This window comes from Pseudopodoces humilis, chromosome 10 (genome assembly GCF_049639895.1).
Source record: "Pseudopodoces humilis isolate 2021_Gansu_Grassland_sample_001 chromosome 10, ASM4963989v1, whole genome shotgun sequence".
Lineage (NCBI taxonomy): Eukaryota > Metazoa > Chordata > Aves > Passeriformes > Paridae > Pseudopodoces > Pseudopodoces humilis.
Window position 1 is genome coordinate 15,016,934 of NC_142209.1, and position 18,701 is coordinate 15,035,634.

The 18,701-nt window shown below is 36.4% G+C and overlaps 1 protein-coding gene across 4 annotated transcripts in view; it reads right to left on the minus strand.

Moving 5' to 3' along the window:
• Positions 1-18,701, minus strand: part of FNBP1L (formin binding protein 1 like) — a 57,970-nt gene that overhangs the window by 21,708 nt on the left and 17,561 nt on the right. For 3 of the 4 annotated variants that reach the window (XM_014250690.2, XM_014250685.2, XM_014250684.2), the window contains exons 2-3: positions 6,862-6,977; positions 246-299 (exon numbers count right to left, since the gene is read on the minus strand). In XM_014250690.2, coding sequence (XP_014106165.1) covers positions 246-299; positions 6,862-6,977 — 170 coding nt within the window. Of the gene's footprint in view, positions 1-245; positions 300-6,861; positions 6,978-14,380; positions 14,402-18,701 lie in introns of those variants that run through there. The other variant, XM_014250686.2, reaches the window with a different exon arrangement.

Here is an 18,701-nt window from a genome sequence, read left to right on the forward strand (position 1 = left end):
CTTAAAGATTAATTTGGAAGGGAGCAAGTACAACCTGCCATGTTTACTACATTAAAATACCAGTAGGAGTAAACAAAGGTTTCATGCTTAAGAATTACAGCAGAACTGTAAAAAGCCAAGCACAATTTTTTTTGTTGTCATCACCAATTAAATATCTTAAAAAAAAAAAAAACAACTCCAAAAAGAACAGCATATACTGTTAGTTCTCACTTTTTACACATCAAACTTGAAATGGACATTTTTACCTGGGTTCCTCATCTTTTGGTGAGCGTTTAGGACAGTACTTCTTAACCAGATTTCTATTAAAGAAGAACAAAAAAAGATCCTACTTTAGAGTCTCTTTTGAGAAGCCACACATAGAAAACTGCATGAACAAATTATTTCTGTTAAACATTCTATGAACAAATCTATTTCCTCTGTCAACTTATAACGGTTCTTGAGATAACACAAGGCTGAAATCTGTGGTATTATCAAAGCTTTACACCACTTTGACCTAGAACAATTTGCAAGTATTTGAAAACTTCTACTGCAGTGAAATGAAATGAAGAGTTTGTTATTTAACATCCTTTTCCCGCATGCAGAAGGCGGCAGCAGACGAGGACAAGGCCAATGTATGAGCACAGTGTAACACAGACAGTCGCACTGTGTGCTGTGCCACGAGCACAAAGCTCCCTGCCTGGAGCAAGCTTTGAGTATAGATTCAGGTCAAAGACTTTAACCACAGTATTCCCAAATCTTCCACAAGGACACATCCAGAACAGGAGAGGCAACATGTCTTTATAGAAAAAAGATTTTACAGTTTGTCCTACCATCAGCATCGCAAAATATCCGGATTTTAGAAATCAAGCAAATCTCTACAAGACAATCCACAGGACCGGTACTTAACACAGTATCACAGTCTAATTTTTGATAACATTGATATCAAATAATCTGCTTATCATATAAATGCAGAGAACAAACAGAATCGAAGAGTTAAGAGAAGATCCTAGAGAAAAAAATCTGGCATGCATGTTGTGTATTTCACCCCACTGCCTCTCTGTAACTTCAGAGAGGTTACCATTAAAAGAAAGGTGTTAATTTTGCTTTCATCCAAAATAACCTTGTATAATTTCTCAAATCCATTTACCTCGAAGTCATCTCTATGGTACAGAAGTCCACATAGTGAGATTATGTCCAGTCACAAAGTATACATCGGAATACAAGCAGGGAGTTGGTGTGGAAATAGTAAACTTGGATCTTTTGCATATTTCTATACCCTCTGAGACTACAACCAAAAAAACCCAACTAAGTTAAGAAAGTCAGGTCCTTCTAATATCAGTATGTACTAAGAAACAGAATAAACACTGACTTTTTAAAAATCATCTACACATTTTATAGTAACCTCCTTACTGAAGTTCAAGTAAGAATCTCTTCTCACTGTGCCCAGAACCTACTGCCATTCTGCTTGGTAGGAATTAAATGCAGACATTTTGATAGGAAAATGCATGTACACAATAGAAAAAAAAATAATATTCACTAAGCAATTTTTCTGTGGTACATTTTCCTTTACATTTCTGCTTTGATCCTCAGTGCTTATTAATGAATAGGAAATTCCTAAAATTCATCTTATTTTTATTCAGAATATGAAATGCATAACACACATACAATGCTGTAGCTAAGCAACCATGCATGAGCCTTTTCAAGGGAAGATTTTCAGAGTTGTTAAAAATGAGAAAAGAAATTACTTACTACAGCCATACAGTTTAAAATGGCAGGAGAGAAGGGTCATAAATGCAGATTATTTATTAGCATGCTGATTCCTGTTCTGGTTTCATTCTTTAATGCAATTGTTTACTATTTCTAGAAAGACAAAAATATTATATAATCCCTTCTCCTAATAACAGCCAGTTTCATTAGTGAATCTCATCTGCCTTTGGATCAAAGGAACACACAGGTTTGAGACATTAGGATTTAACAGCACAAGGTACAGTAATCAAAGGCAATAAAAATGAATTGACAAGCAAATGCAGGTTTTAAAGATCAAAGAAACAGACAGTGTTCATGTGAACAATTATGCATAGATGGCTTTTCCAATAAGTGAATACCAATACCTAATCAAAACAGAAATATTAAATTTAAATCTTTGAAAAAGCACAGGTTGACAAGCAGCCCGTATGAGCATGGATTTGAAGAGTGAAGCAATCTTTCAAAGAGGAGCCAGCTGACATTTCTAAGAGGGCATAACATTCTCTGACATTTCAATCTAAATCCATGCCTAAATCTCAGAATTCTGACATGGATCTGGACTAGTTTATAAGAAAACTCTACAAGTAATTGGTGATCATCAGAACAGAAACGTATCTACAAGATTAATGTCTTTGCTTCCTAAGAAAAGTGCAGCTGATGACACTTGAATCCTCTTTGGAAGTAAAATTTTGATGGCTTCTATCACACTCTGTCTTACAGCCAGCCATTTGGAAGCATATTTTATACAGGATTAACCACATCCAATTGTGCTGCTCCTGTAATTTTATTAGTATCACTTCCTGGTATAAATTGGTCTCAGGTCAACACCAGAGAGACAGGAACCTGATTTTTAAGAGAAGTCACCTAGGCAGAAGTTTCAAAAAGCACTTCAGCTGATAAAAATGACTTATAGTCAGGCTCATAGAACATCTACACAAAATTTTACAGATGTGTAAAAAATTGTGTTCAGCAACTGAAAGCTAAGTTTTCTTCAGTCAATTCATACAGCATGTACAGAACAGAAGCAGCAGTATCAACACAATTTCTATTAAGGTAGCAACTCAGGTACTGTGGTATCTGCTCATATTAAACCACTACAGCCTCTACATCACATAACAAATTAGCCTGGTCACAAACTTTTTTTGCTTTCATAAGTAGCTAAAATTGCAGTAAGTACTTAAAAGCATTTCCTGTTTATATGTAAAGTAATTGTTTCAATACCATTTTGATATCTTCAGTGAATGCACACCAGTCTTATGTAGTTATGTGTTATATGTAGTAGTATTTCACTGTGTGAAAACAATAACAATTAACTGTGTTCAGTAACACCTCATTAGAAACACTGGAGCAATCAATCTTAAAAAATTGTAACCTGGACTTCAAGTTTACAAAGCTGAATATCCTTGGAACCATTAAGGAATCACAAGTTTATGTTATATTATATTATGTTATATTAAGTTTATGGCAGCAGGATTATAAAAAAAACCTGCCACAACCATATTTTAATAGTAATGAGCAGTGTAAGAATCTCAGCTCCAGTCAAAGGAAGAAAGTCTTGAGAAATGATCACATGTGGTGATAATCTGTGTTCCCAGGTTTACATTTGCGCTTACACACAAGATTATGCATATAAAAATGTGGAAACTGTCTCAGTTTGACTAGACAAATGCATATATTAATATTGTATTTATGAAAATATCACTTAAACACAACAGTATGCTGAAGGAACACGAAAAACAGATTTGATCAGAGTAACTAGATGTCTCCAGAGATCACAATGCTCAATTTTAATGGGCAACAAACAGCTCAAGAACAATCACAGCTATTTGCTTTAAACCAACTTTAGAGAAGTTGACCATATTCAGAAATTTTATTCCATGGCAGTTTCATCTCCACCTGCAGGTATAACTTGTATTACTGCCTAACATCACAGAAAGTGGAACTCCACTGTCTGCTCAAGTGTCATAATGCTTTAGACAAGATGAAAAGGGAATGAACCTCCAGAATTATTTTGTGTGTAATGATGCGGAACAAAACAAACCTTCACCTTGCCCCTTTTAAAAAACTATCCTGATGGAAAACAGCATCTGAGAATTCAATTGAAAAAATTCAGTCAAGAGCGCAGTAGTTTGGCACATACTAAATCTAATTTTTTTCCAATTACAAAATAAAAACAAATTAAATAGTCATATCATTAAAATGGAATATCATAATGTACAATGTACCCTGCAATATCTTTGTCCTGATTCGCATCCCTGTAACTCAGTAACAACCTCTAATAACCCTTGCAAACCTTGGGGTAACACAGTACATTAGTTGAAACCTACACCATACAAAACTTCAGATCTTCCTTTAAGTTAGCTCAAACAAAATCAAATTACGCTTCCTTTTTTTGTTTCAGAACACATGATGTGCAAAGACAAGACAAGCTGTCTAAGGTGTTTTCTCCCCCCGCCACAGACAACTGAGGATTCCCCGATTTTTCTTGTCATTTTTTCAGTATCAAAGAAGAACAGCAAGAAATGACTTGTAACCTAAAACCAGCATTTGGAAAAGTTATCACTTCTGGAATTACTTGGCAACCATGAGCTGCAACACCTGTATACAGTCAGAATATAGTGAGTTTGCTCAAACAGTTCTTCTTATGCTATACATGCATCACTTGCCATCTCCTACAAGACCTGGAAGGGCTGTTGCACCTGGGAATGGCTCATTGTGACAGTATACAGAAAAATAAAGTTTTCAAAATGCAAGGGTATACACAAAGTGAATGTGAATTTCTGCCAGGAGACGACTCTAATGTGAAAACTGTTATGAAAAGTTCACTCAAGTTCTCTTGGGTTTAAGTCCATGAAAATAAGATCCATCAGTGACCTCAACAGGATGTTCACGGTCCACACTAAAACCAAGACAGAAGAAAACACCATAGATCACTAGCTTTATCTCCTATCTAAACTTGGCTTTCCTCAATCTCCCATCCAAGCACTAAGAAAGCCACAGAACTACCAAGAGGTGACCTCTTGCTGTACTGTTTATCCTCTACTAACCAAGAGCATTATTAATCTCAGTTATAAAGTGCATTATAAAAAAGAGTCTCAACACTCTTTTTCAGCTTGTTTTCCATTACAAAAGGAAGCAGCAGTGATATACTAGAAATTTCCAGTAGGGATATTAATATCTATTTCACAGGCTGCCAATATGAAAATTCACCAGAACCACAGTCCATTCCACAAGATCTTCTCCCTCAGAACTTCCCAGGAGTAAGATGCAGGATGGCTAACTTCTGAAGGTGACAATTTTGCTTGATCTCAATCCCCCCTGGGCCTCATAACTATTTTACGTAATTAAAAACAGTGAGTGTCCTCAGGAGGAATGATGGCTGAAATCAAGTTGTTATCACGAGACAGTTCACTACTGAACTATCAAGTCTCCTCCAGAGAATACAGATACAAGAATATCAAAGAGCAGCTTCATGAACTGGTCTACTGGCAGAAAATCAGTCACCCTCTGATGTGTGTGCTGTCCAGACCCTCGTGGGAAGCAGGCAGGAAGTGCATGCATGCACTGTATAACGTGTGTGCAGTAAGACCTGTGCTTCCCAGAACTGTCATACTTACTGCACAGGGACAGTCACTCCAGCCATCTGACAGAAGGGGTACTCGACAAAGCTCTTTCATTTTTGAAAGACACTTCGAGAAAAATCAATAGTTTTACCCAGAGTAAAATGCTGAACAGAGAAAATTTCCTATTTTTAGTCAAATCCTGAAGTAATAATGTGGTGTCTCATCTTGATAGCTGTGGAACAAATCTTTAAATACAAATTAAACAAAATGGCATTTGTGAATACTTGTTAAGGAAATGATTTTGATAGAGATCTGTGGAAATAAAACATATTTCTATTTTTTAACAGACAACTGAAAACAAATCAAAACAGAGCTGCAAACTGTGCTGTGCATGCTTCCAACTTTCCTTTACCTTCTCAATTTCTTCTATACCAGCTTTGGAAAAGTGGTATTTATTTTCTTCTTTCTAAGAAAGAAATTCCTTCAGTAAAACAACAGGTTATTATGTTAGGTGAATATATACAACTGGATAAAAAGAAACTGATGAAGAAATCAAAAAGGAAATGAGCAGCCCAGATAGAGAACATCCATAGCCTCAGCTGTGGACCTCATTACTGTTTTAACGAGGAAGGATTTCTCAGCTCTCTATCTAGTAACAATCTGGTTTGCAAATGATGAGATGATGGAAGAAACTGCAGGAGAGGAGCTGCTATCAGTTTCAGTCTGACAAGGGTAGGCAGCATCTTCAGTTGAATCACCAAAGGAATTCAAGGCAGTGAAGGCAAAGATGGCACTGAAGGCCAAGTTCACAGGAGTGTCTTACTTTAAATTTTATTCTTCAAGCACTGAGTGCACTGTTGGTAAAAATCAACCTACTTTATTCTGAAGAAATAACTTTATTCTGAAGCAGCCATTTCATGGTTGCTACTCTCCTTGTATGATCCCTGAAGGGAAATTCCTATTGGACCTAAAAGATGTTTCACTTGGCAGCCATAGAACAGAGGTAAGACAAAGAGTGGCTGGGTTACAGTCTCACCCAAAGGGACAAAACCTGCTATGGAAAGGGCGTGCTTTAAGGACAGGAAGGTCTTGTTATTTTCTCAACTTCTACTCAATTATTTCCATCAGATTTCTTAAAACAATGTAGTGTAGCTCTTGCCAATTCAGCATGAGAAATGAATTAGTAGCAGAGGCACACACACACACACACTCAAGTGTAGATACAGATAATGCACTTTACAGCAAACGTGCTGATAGTCAGTGCAAAAAAATCACTATGGTTTTCCTCGGTTTGAATCTTTAATTTTAAGCCTTAAATCTTTTTAGTTCAAAGATCTGAAAGGTAGGTGGGAAAGAAGGGTGAGAGAAAAGACAAAAAAGGCAAAAACAAACAAGCAAGTGCACACCCAAAGATAATTTTCTGGTTTGAACTGGTCTGTCATGGAAATAGCTAGTGATCTAATTCACTCTGTAAATTAAAAACATTAATCACAGCATTTCATAGTTGCCCACCAAGTGTTACAGTGATTTTAAGTAACTTTTAAGATCCCCTTGCAAAGAAAAAAACTCTTACCTTAGCTGTTTTGCGTAGTTTTGCTCAATTTCTATCCTCTCTTTTACAAATTTTGCGTATTTCTCCAAGAAGTCAATGCCCCACTGTGTATGCTTGTCCAAGTTATCAAACTGATCCTTTAAAAACAAAAGGAAACAAAATTACAAAGAATTAGTTAAGAATCACAGCAGTACCAGATTTACACATCATTTATTTATAAGCTGTGCTCTGAGGGAATGCTTGCTACTTGGGTAGAAGTCATTCACCTTATAAATCAGGCAAATGTGTATACTGGTATCAGCCATAAACCAGAACAGTAGGTTGCATGTGCAGGAACAGATCTACCTCTTTTTGTAAACACAGCTCTGAATACTTGCATGTTAAGCTGTAAGGAGTCTTTCATCACTTTCACAATGCAAATCTGTCTCCTTCCTCTTAAAACCCTTTATTTCAAAAGTGAATCTTTTCCATCAAGGTAACAGGCACAACCAAAGATCATTATTACATAAATAAGAGACAGCTCGCACAAGAGATGTTTGGCAGCTTTAAAATATAAGAACTTTTAATTTCACTGGATACAAAAATTACTTTCACTCTTAGGATTGATTACCCACTGAAAGAAAAATAACATAAATTTTAGCAGCATGACTAAGTTGGGTGTAATCTGCATATCAAAAACGTTTATTAAATCACAATTATATACGATCAGCTGTAACAGGAGATTCCAAAGAAAGCAAATCTGTCCTTAGTAATTAAGAAAGTTACAGCAAAGGCACAAAACAAAAAGGAGAAACGGTCAATAATAAACTACATTAAAAAAAAAGTTTAGGAATTTTTAATACATTAAACCATCTTCAAAACCCATCTTTCACTGCACTCTGTACTGATCAACAGGTGAGAGATACACTAATTAGGACAAGTTGAAGAGTCAAAAAGCAAGTGGAAATATGGGGATTAAGAATTAGGCAGGAAAAAACAAAGGTACAAAATACCTCCTAGCAAACATTTTTAGTCAAACACATACTTGCATTTTATGCTACAATAATCTACCACAGAGAAAAAAATCAAGGATTTTCAGCTTACAATAGCATTTAAAATTAGCGGTTATTTAATAATCCAAAGAAAAGTAACTGAAACACCAAAGTTTGTGTCCAGTCAAGGCTGAATCCAAATACACTTCACAGTAAACTTAAAACATAAAAGCAGAAAAAGAAAAAAACTAAGGAAGCAATTAAGTCCAAAGTTTAATTAACTCAAACAAAAAAGCTCTGAAGGCTGTTTATCAGAGGCTGTCTCTTGCAGACTCAGTAGCTTGCCTGAATCTAATGAATGATGTAGACTTCTAGCATTAGCAATTTAATTTAAGTTCAATTTCAACATGCAGTAGGATGATCTACAGCTAAATTAAAAAATGCCATAAAATCCTGTAAGGCCTGAGACTCAAGGAACGTGTATTCACTTAAAGACAGGTGAACACAACTATATAACCAAGGAAAATAAAAATAACCTAACAGGATTAAGGTTGCTCTCAAATGTTGGACTAACTACTACAGCCATTAGTGCCTTGAACACTTCAGTGTGATGGCATGCAAGTACTGCCAGCCAAAAGCATCCATCCTGTTCTACCACCAGCCCCTGCACCACTCCCTCCACCAAAACCACTTTCCCTGATGCTTCACCAGAGAACCACAGAAACAGGAGATAGGAGAGGGAGTGAAGACAAGATTTCAATGTATGTGGGAAACCGGGGCCTGTGTCTCACATTATTCTGATATGTGCACTTTGCACCAGCTGGACACTTCCACTCAAAATATGTCAAATAAAGTGACACTTCTGCTACTGCTTTTAGAAAAGTTGCAGATGCACTCTTTTGAGTGTGGGAACAGGAAGACAATTATCAGGCTGTAGCGTCAAACCACATTTGCAAATATGCATAAAAATACATCAACCTCAAGAAGTCTATCTTTTTTATACTCCACTCATTTGTGTAATTACTCTTACAAAATTAACGTAGCATCCAAAAGCAGTTTGTAAAAGATGCTTTTGGCATGAAGTCAATACCTAATACCATTAAAAAGAACTGACTTCCTTCAGCGCACAGCAGAACAAAGCCTTTGCTGTCCTACTTAAGCTCTTTAGACCACAAAGCTCTCGTTTGCTGCTAAGGTTTCATTAGCATTAGGGAACACCACATTACTTATGTTTCCAAACATGCAACCAGAGACAGTGGCTTTCCAAATATTTTGTTGAAACAAAAAAGGACTCCAATGCTCAAACTTCCTTCAAGATCTGCTATTAATATGAAAACTACATTTGACAAACTATCATGATTTACTACAAGGATTTCATCACTGATCACGTGTCAAAAATTCTTTTCCCCCCTTAATTCCTCTTCCTCATCTGATTCTAGAAACAGTATGTTCTGTGCAAAGACAGCTTTGTTGGATTACCCCACAAGTTGTCAAATTCTCTATAAACAATAAACCAGTGAATGAAAGTCTGTAGTCACAAGAATCACCTTACACTGTTCTGTAAAGCCACTGAGATAAATGAGCAAAAGATAAAGGCAACATCAACAAATAAGCAAAAAGGACTGGCCTTTTCAGAAAGTCTTCCAGAGGGGAGTCACAAATCTACTCATTTACTTTCAGTCCCTCTCCAGAAGCTCACATTTGAGGTCTGGGCCTCAATTAAGCAAAAAGCTTCCTTTTTGTACCAGAACACAAACAGCAAATCTTCCAGACTGCTACAAAGGAAATCAAACTAATGCACTGAGATACAAGTGATGTCTTCAACAGAAAAAGAAAAAAAATGGTTCAAAATCAAGCAATACTGTACAGAGAAGAAAACAGACCAAATAGTTCCAATAAAATTGAGGTCTGTAATTTCAAAATAAATACATCAGTGTATTAATTTGGCTAGCTCCTTTATAAGAAATATGAAAACTGCATTAACTAGATCAGAAAAAGGTTATTTAAAAAAAAAATACCACATCCTACAATATCTGGCTATCTATGCCTTGATAATAAAGTATATTCTCCACAATATCTCCAAGCAAATATATTTTGCTGTTTGTCTAGTAACTGCCCACACCCCTTGGCAGCTGAGCAGACAATTTTTGTAAAAAGCCTTATTAAAACTGCAGCTGACTATTATTAAAGCAATCAAGGTCAGCTAACGGATGGTGGCCCTACGTAGAAACTGCCCACTCAAAAGTGGAATTTAGTCCAAAGCCTCTCCATTACAAACAAACAAATCTGACACTTGACAAGAAGTTTGTAGTAGGTCAAAACAGACTACTCCAAAATAAATGTCACCTACCTAAACTCTACTTTCAGATTATTTACTGGAACCACAGATCAATGTTAAACACTCCAGGTTTGCAGTTATCATGTGGTTGCAGATATCAGGAAGCTTTACAAAAATAGAAGCTGAAGCATCAAAGCCAAGAGCGAACCTGACTCAAATCAGCAACCAAGACAAAACACTCTCATGGGTTAAACTAGAGATTCGCTCTCCTCCTCATACTCACACTTGTTTTTTCTCCAAACAAGCCTCAAGAACAAATAAAAAGAAAAACATGGGAGATCTCTTCAGAGGGATGAGCATGCTAAAGCATAAATACTGGGCATTTAGTCTTCCCAAAGCTACCAGTCCAGACACTGGACTAGTGTGGGAGTTTCAAATAAAAGGCATTAAACAAGACTGAGATTTTTAAGGGGTTAATGTTCCCAGCTTTCATCAACTTCAGAAAGCAATTCTACTTGCATTTAAAGCTAGGATTGTGGTGTCATTCTGTAAAATACCCTTCTGTTTCACTAATTTATTTCTTTACTGTATGTAAACTAGCCAACTGCATTAACATCCAATTGCTTTCAAATTAGTCTCCCATTCCACTGACCTCCAGACAAGACAGCTGAAAGTCTTAAGAATCACATTAAACATTCAAGTACATTGACTTACAAGTTTCAGAAACCAATCTCAATTAATTACATCTGCAATATCTACTTAATAAAACATTTTATTTGAAATGAGGATATTTTGCATTAATTATTCTACCATCATTTTATTCTCTATTGACTCAACTGTACACCATTACTTCCAGACTTTTATCTGACCACATTTTTAGTCTGCAGTTACCCAAATGATCTTATTTGCACTTTTGAAGCACTGGCTCAAGATGAATTTTTTTTTCCTAATTCTTTGTTCTCCAGGCTGCACAGCCAGTCTAAACTTCCAAGTCAGTGAGTGAGAGATTAAAAACTCAATCCTGTCTTTTGCTCTCTAAATTCTTAACCCTTGTGCAGGCTGGTATACAGAAGTATGTACTATGCCAGTGTTCAGAGCATGGAAAAGCAGCAGTCAGGTCTTGGTTCAGGAGAAAAATATGCAAAACACTTGGCATCAAAAAAGCCCCAGTGCATTTGTGGATATAAATGTTACATGTTATTATCACCTTATGAAAAGCCATGACTTACTTAACCACTCAAGTCCACAGAAAGTCAAGTGAGAAAATGTGGGTGATAACTTAATACGAATCTTAGCAGTTCTTGTTTACTCAGTTAATGCCCATGAAGGTTTATCAAATGAACCTGAATTATGGATAAATTTAAATGATAGATTAAATTCTGCATGTCTTTTTTTCCTGCATAAGCAGCACAGCAGAAAAAAAAAGACTGCTTCATAACACCCAACTCTATTCATGAAGTTAAATATTTTAAGTTATAAAACATTCTAAAGCGACTATTTAACATATTAAAGATTTTATAAAACTTTTATGAAACAGGAGGCTGAAACTGAATTATGAAACATTATGCAGCTTGGTCTTCATTTATTTTATTTTTAGATAATAATCAAGGCCTTCGAGTGATTCACTGTTTTACTTGAACATATCACCAAATAAACTGCTTTATTTCAAAAAATGAAACAAAGCAAAAAAAAATTTTGCTGTGTTTATACAAAGAACTACCTGATATGCCACATATTATACATTAAATATACATGTTTATACAAAGAACTACCTGATATATACATTAATATGGGAACCATAATAATTAATGAATGTATTAACGAGAAGTTACCAGTATAATATACTATACCTTTCCCTATTTGTCTTCAGGACAAATTAATTATAAAATTGTATTTTAATTAGAGCATGTTACACTAATCTACTTCTGACAATACATTTCAGTTTCTCTTCGTGGATACCTCTTCACTGTCTGTTTTTGGTTTCTACTTTTGTCTCCATCTTTATGCATTCCTGCTTCCTTTTCTATCTTAGGATAATAGCTCTTTTATTTTACTGTCTGAACTGATTATCATTTCTCTGTATTCCTGCCTGTTTGTTTTCATAATTATCAATTTGGTTAGGTCTTTCTTTTTTCCTTGCAACTGCAATGTGCTTCTTCCAACCAGGCAGACAAAAGCTGCTTCCAGCTCAACAGTACTTTATCTTTTCAAAACACCCTGTTAGCTTCACATCTAAAAACTAACAAAGAGCTGTTTCTATATCAAGAACAAAAAACAAAGTGTTTTGCTTTTCTGCTTTCTACGAGTTCTGGATTGTAGCTCCAGACTGATCAGCAAATTAAACCTCATTCCTCTCTGAAAACAATCTAGGTATTACAGTCAAGAGAGAGGAAAAATGTGCTGTGAGCAAACTTAAAGGCTAAGTATTTTACAGACTAAAAGATTAGTATCAATTAGAGGGTTCAGGGTAGCAACATCAAAAGCCAGTGACACTGGAAATAAAGCAGAGGCACTCAGATTAAGAAGAGAAAAATAGTAACATGTTCATATACATCAATTAAACAGTACTTCACATTTTAATTTCATACTAAAAAGTTCACTGTAGATTGTACAGGCATATGTACAGGATATTATGAAGAAAATCTGCTAGTCTTTTTGAGACATGAAAAGAATTTCTCAAAAGAGTTTGTAGATTGACCTTCAGGACATGGAGCTACTCTGCAAAAATTAATACACTGGTATTAACAGTAAACTATGTTGTAGCTTGAAAATATTTGAGTGAGAAATTGCTAGAAATGCACAGTGTTTAACATGCAAAAGAAAAACAACTGGAATTAAAAAGTCACTTTTAGCTGGACAAAAGAGTACTTTGCTCTGAGGAATGAAGAATTAATAAATTCATAGTATCAACAAAGTATGAAAAATCTATTTTTAAAAAGCAGTATCACTGTCAACTTTTATTTTAAGAAGTCAATTTCTATGATTAAAGAAATATTTGCACGATAAAGTGAGCAAAAAGCTCAAAAAAAGTACTGAGCCACTGGAGATCCAGCCACGATGTAAGGTAATGTATACAGCCAGTCAGCTTTCTAAAGCAAAGCTAAAAATGGAGAGATGCAATTGAGGAAGAGAAAGACTAAGACTGTTTTTCTCCATAAAGATGTCCCCAGACCAGCAGCAAAGGAACTGTTTTGGAAACTCTAGATGAGAGTCAGGTCTGGCAGGAGGGGATGTCTTGTTTGAGACCCAACAACTTCACAGGTGTGACACATTTAGTTTCCAGGAAAGAAGAAGAATCTGCCACAGACAGAATATGCATGGAAACACTTGTGACTGCTTTTGAAATGAGCAGCCGTAATTACAAAAGAATCAAGTTCTGCTTCTAGAGATTAGCAGATCAGCTGAAAAACATTAAAGATCACAGCTGTGCACTCCAGTTCACCGGTGCCACTAAGTGGATGAGATAGACTTTACCAGCAATAGTTTCCTACCAGCAGAGCAAACTGACTGAAAAAATTCACAGCTGGGACACTGAACACCGGTGTTAAGAGAGGAAAGGAACACACTGCCACAGAGGGTATCTCAATAACCACACCTATTTGCCCTGTTAATGAATAATCTCCAGAATTCTTCAGCTAACAGATAGTCACATTCATAAGAACTAGAACAGTATATTTACCTCACTGCACCATGATGCAAACTAAAGTAAGGAAATTGTCACGTCTCTGCAGTACCTACAGGTCTGCTCTCTTCTTCACTCAGATGACCCTGCTCTGCAGTCCCACAGCAGGCTCACAGCCTGCCACACACTGCAGGGAGGGCTATTTCCTAAACACACCACTTCTTCCTCCTCAGGAAATTCTACCACAACACAGTTCCAGGCCTCCTTCCTCTCTGCTACCCATCACAGCCTCTGCACTTTGTGCTTGTCAATCAACAAGTTCTTCACCGTGATTGTGCATCAGCTGTCATATCTTTACCTACAAGCTAGGAAGGAGGGTAAGTACTGTGTCCCAAACAGTCACAATGGACTCTCTTACCACCACCACTTGAAAAAAATACAAACACATACACGCACTCATATGAAGTATCACTACAATACAAGCATACATAAAATACAGATCAGGAAATCCTACTTTGTAAACTGGATCAGAACCCACTCACTTAGCTTTCAATCACCCCATTAATTTCATTCAACTTTTCAATTGATAAGAATTTTTTTTAAAGAAACTTAGCCAGATTTTTTTCACATATGTTCCTAATAGAGACTGTTAGAATACTTGAGTCTTACCTGCATCTGAACCAAAGCTTAAGTCTGAAACACGTTCAATTTTAAACTTAATTCCCACACTAACTTACAACAGACCATTTTCAAACATGTCTATCCAAGACAATAGCAGACCACAAACCATGTATTTTTGAGCATTATTGGATTAAAATAGTTGCCGTCTTAACACAGGGGCAGTATTACACTTGCCTTGTATATCCAAAGGATATAATTACGTCCATTCCCCTAAACACCAAGAAATCTTATTTTCACCATAGCCAAGCCAGAAAACAGGCACTTCCTGAGTCTTCTGGGAATAGCTGAAGGTTGTTAATAAACAGACTGAAGCGTAAGTACATTTTAGTCCTAGTTATGTCACTTGAAATAGGAGACAGGAAGACTATGTTTAACCCTAAATGAAGTAAGTGCGATACCACACAGCATCACAGTAAAAAAATGCTACTACTGTTCATACAATGCTTAGAGATGCTGTTGCTCATTGCAAGATATATCTAGAGAAAAATTCCATCTTTCCAGTTGTCCTGGGGTGACTTTATGATACTGGTATCCCAAATCGTCTGGTTTATGTTATATATTAAGTTCTACACCTTTAAGACTGGCTCTGAGAGTGAATGGGGGGGGGAAGAAGAAGCATGCAGTTTGTGTTAAGGAAAAACATCACTCCCACACATCCCGCTCCTGGACTGTGGTGTCTGCAGCACGGACACACTGTGGGACAGAGCTTCTCTCTGGCTTTTAGTTAGTTTTAGCTAGATGAGGCAGAGGAGTTCCCTCGACCTCTTTTTCCACTTCCCTCCAAGGAATTTTTTTTCCTTTCCTGGACCAGTTGGGGGGAGGGGTCATTTGAATTTTTTCCTGGGGGAAACCCCCGTTTGGAGTTTTTCTCCCAAATTTGCCCTAAACTAGGCAACCAGTAACACTAGAATAACAGATTATAAAGCAGTGAGGCTATATATCAACGAAGCAGCAGAATACTGAATTTGCTCTATGACCAACAGCCATGTGAGGGCTCACGTGAAGAAGTAGTTCTGTGCAAAACCAGCATATTTACTGCATGATTAATGGTAGCCTACAGAAAATCTGCAAGAACAAATTAGCTGGCTTGGAAAACACTGATGCAAGACTTTTATTTTTGAAAAATTGTGTAAACAATCATTTAGTTCTTCAGTTACAAAATATTATTGTACATTACACGTAATGTAATGTTTTAGTATATGACTAAAGAACCCTTGCTGAAACTACTGAAACCTTTCAAAACTTAAATGTCTCTCCACCAACTACAGATACTTCCACAATATTATTAAAAAGTATCCACAGGAAACTGACTGAGCAAGCAACGCCGACATTCCCCAGTTCTTGCACATGTGACTTAATCTATTTCTGCATTCTGGAAGATCTGTTTTTTCAAAACTTGTAGAAACAAGAAAGGGATCTCACCTACCAACTTCTTCAGTGAAGGGTTAAATTCCTGCTCTGGCCAGTCTGGCATAGCAGCTAACAAGCAGAGTGTGCACTGGTTTTTCCCTCTCCATACACTAAGGGAGTGAACAGTGTGCTCAAGACAAGAAGGGAATAGTCTCAATGTTACAAAGCGAGGCAGTAGGGGAAGGATAAAAGGTTTGCACATGGAATATTACAGAACACCTAGATGTCCTACATCACAAATTCAGAAAACAAGATGCACCAGCTTTGCATGTGCACACACAATTCTGTTCAAATTATATTACAGCATGTCCAGCTGCAATACCATGAGACCCAGCTTACACGGTGTTAGTGAGTTTTACTGAACTGAAATGTGACATATAAAATAACTTAGTTTGCATATTACCTAGAGGCAATTCTGTAGACTTTACTACAGTTTAGAACTATAAAAGGGTCACAGCTCTGAACTCTTCAAAAAGCTAAGATGCTTGATACAAATTTAGAACAAGCAAGTACTTTCTGCCAGATGGAGAAGCTGAAAAAGAATGGAGAGTAGCAACTTCCCTCTCACCCAAATATCACTTCCTTGTATTTATCTGCTAGCTATTAAGTAGACTGTAGGATACCATTTTCAACTGACTTAAAAATTATTACCTGTTTAACAAGTATGATGGAGAAATCCCAGGCAGACAAGTGAATTTAGTGTGTTTCATTTAAAAGACGCATCTTTGGGCTTTGTCTCAATAGAATTGTCAGAAAGAAAAGAACCTATCTGGTATGGGTTGAATCATATTGTTTGATTCTGACAATTAGGACAAATATAGTGTAAAAATATCTACACAGAATCCAGGCACTGCATATCATCAGAACTTCATTTCAACACAGAGAGCAAGGTGTATCTATGGCATATTCCTTGTAACTTCCCTCATATGTATTTAAAGAAGGTGCACATTATTTACAATCTTCAACCCCTGTCAACAGTTCCCTAAAAAAACACATTTCATGGCACTATTTCTACACAGCAAATGGAGTGAACAAAGAACTCATAAAATAAAACTTAAAAATAGCACAAAAATATAACAAACATATCCTGCTCTTAACTTTCAGTTAACTCCTCACAATAGGTGTAATTACAATACCCAGTAAACCTACAAGAACTTGGTACAGGAAAAAAATACAGAGGTTCTTCTTGTAACGTGAATCTTTCAGCTAGCTCTAAGCACAGAGATCCAGACAAAACCTCCTCATTCAGCATAGCTCTGATAAACTGTCTCAACTACTCTCTCCTCCTAAATGCAGGAAGCTATAATGAATGCAGCTGGAATATGAGAAGGTATTTCCTAGTGTTATTATCAGCTCCCATCAGACAGACTTAAGACAAAGGCATAAGCCTTACATTTTTTGCTACTGATATTCAAAAGATACAACTATACCTACATAGCTTGTAAACAAATATTTGCTCTTCTTAACCACTCAGAATAAGATACCTATACATAGGTACTTTGATCAGCCCTTCAACTTTATTGAATTAAATCATTGGCCTTTTATGGTGTAGGAAGGGCTGCAAATACTAACAGAGTTAAATACCACAGCCTGTTCTGAGCACACTCCCCACTAAAAGGGAGCAGACACTGCTCAGTACTTCAGAAAACCAGAGATCACAGAACCAGTTAAATGAATAGTTACAGAACTGGAAGGCTGTTAACTGATTTGCCATATGCTGTTTGTTTTGTCAACCCAATGAACAAGAGGATTTTTCTGTAACAAGTCCTACCATAAAGTGCACTTCCCTTCTCAGTATCACCTGTGAATACACTTTAGTGGTCAAGAAAAAGACTACAGTAGCCAGATCTTTTTCCCTTCACAGATACCTCACTAACAACAGTAAACACTTTTCCAACTTGCTTATAAAACCAGATCCATAGACTTAACAAGAAATTAACATGGCAGTGAATTAGAGCCTTCCTCCGTTCTTTGGAACATTATTTCAGACACAGATAAAGACCACGACAGAAAACAAACCAAACACACACACAAACCCAGGAACAACAAAATACCACCCAAATCCAAAAACTCAAAACAAAATGAAAACCAACACCACCCCCCACATCCTCTATTTGCAATGGAATCTACTGTACTCAGTTTTTGAAGCAAAATTCATAGTAACATTAACATAACTGAATAAAGAATTTAAACTAAAACCAGATGTTATTACTGGCACCTTCTAAACAGTGGAATTTTTCAAGGTTTTGTGATTCAGATAACATTAAAATGTAACGCAATTGTGCCGTGTATCAATTTCTCTCAGTTTTTAAGATATGAGCCTAGAAATATACAGTATTTTCAATATTTATAAAGTCCTCCTATATTTCACCACAGTTTTCAGAATCATAACCTGCATTGTAAGTATAACAATATTCATAAAACCTTTATTTCTAGAAGAAATGTACTTCCTCTGATAAATCAAATCATACAAAAACACATACTGTTTCCCTTGGTTAACAAGGTATTTTTCCTTAAACTACAAAGGAAACAAGAAGAGTGATGTAATTTAACCATAAGCATATGCACACCCATTTAAAAAGTTACAATTACAAAAAGGCAGAACAACCCAATCACAGCATATTTGGACACTGAAGTTGCATACACAAAAGATGAGTACAAACTTCAGTGTTCTGAAAAGAAAACCCACACTTTTGTACTGTCATAGCTAGGTTCCCCATTCTTTCCAAAACATGTACGAAGTCCGAACTCCTAAAAGCTAATTTTTTATACTGTTTCTGTAATTCAGCATATTAAAAGGACAGTGGGGTCCATAAATACATTCTTCACCACTTCAGGAGCTCCATACTGAAAGCAAGCAAATTTATAGCATAATCAGGGCCAATACTTCTGAAGCAAG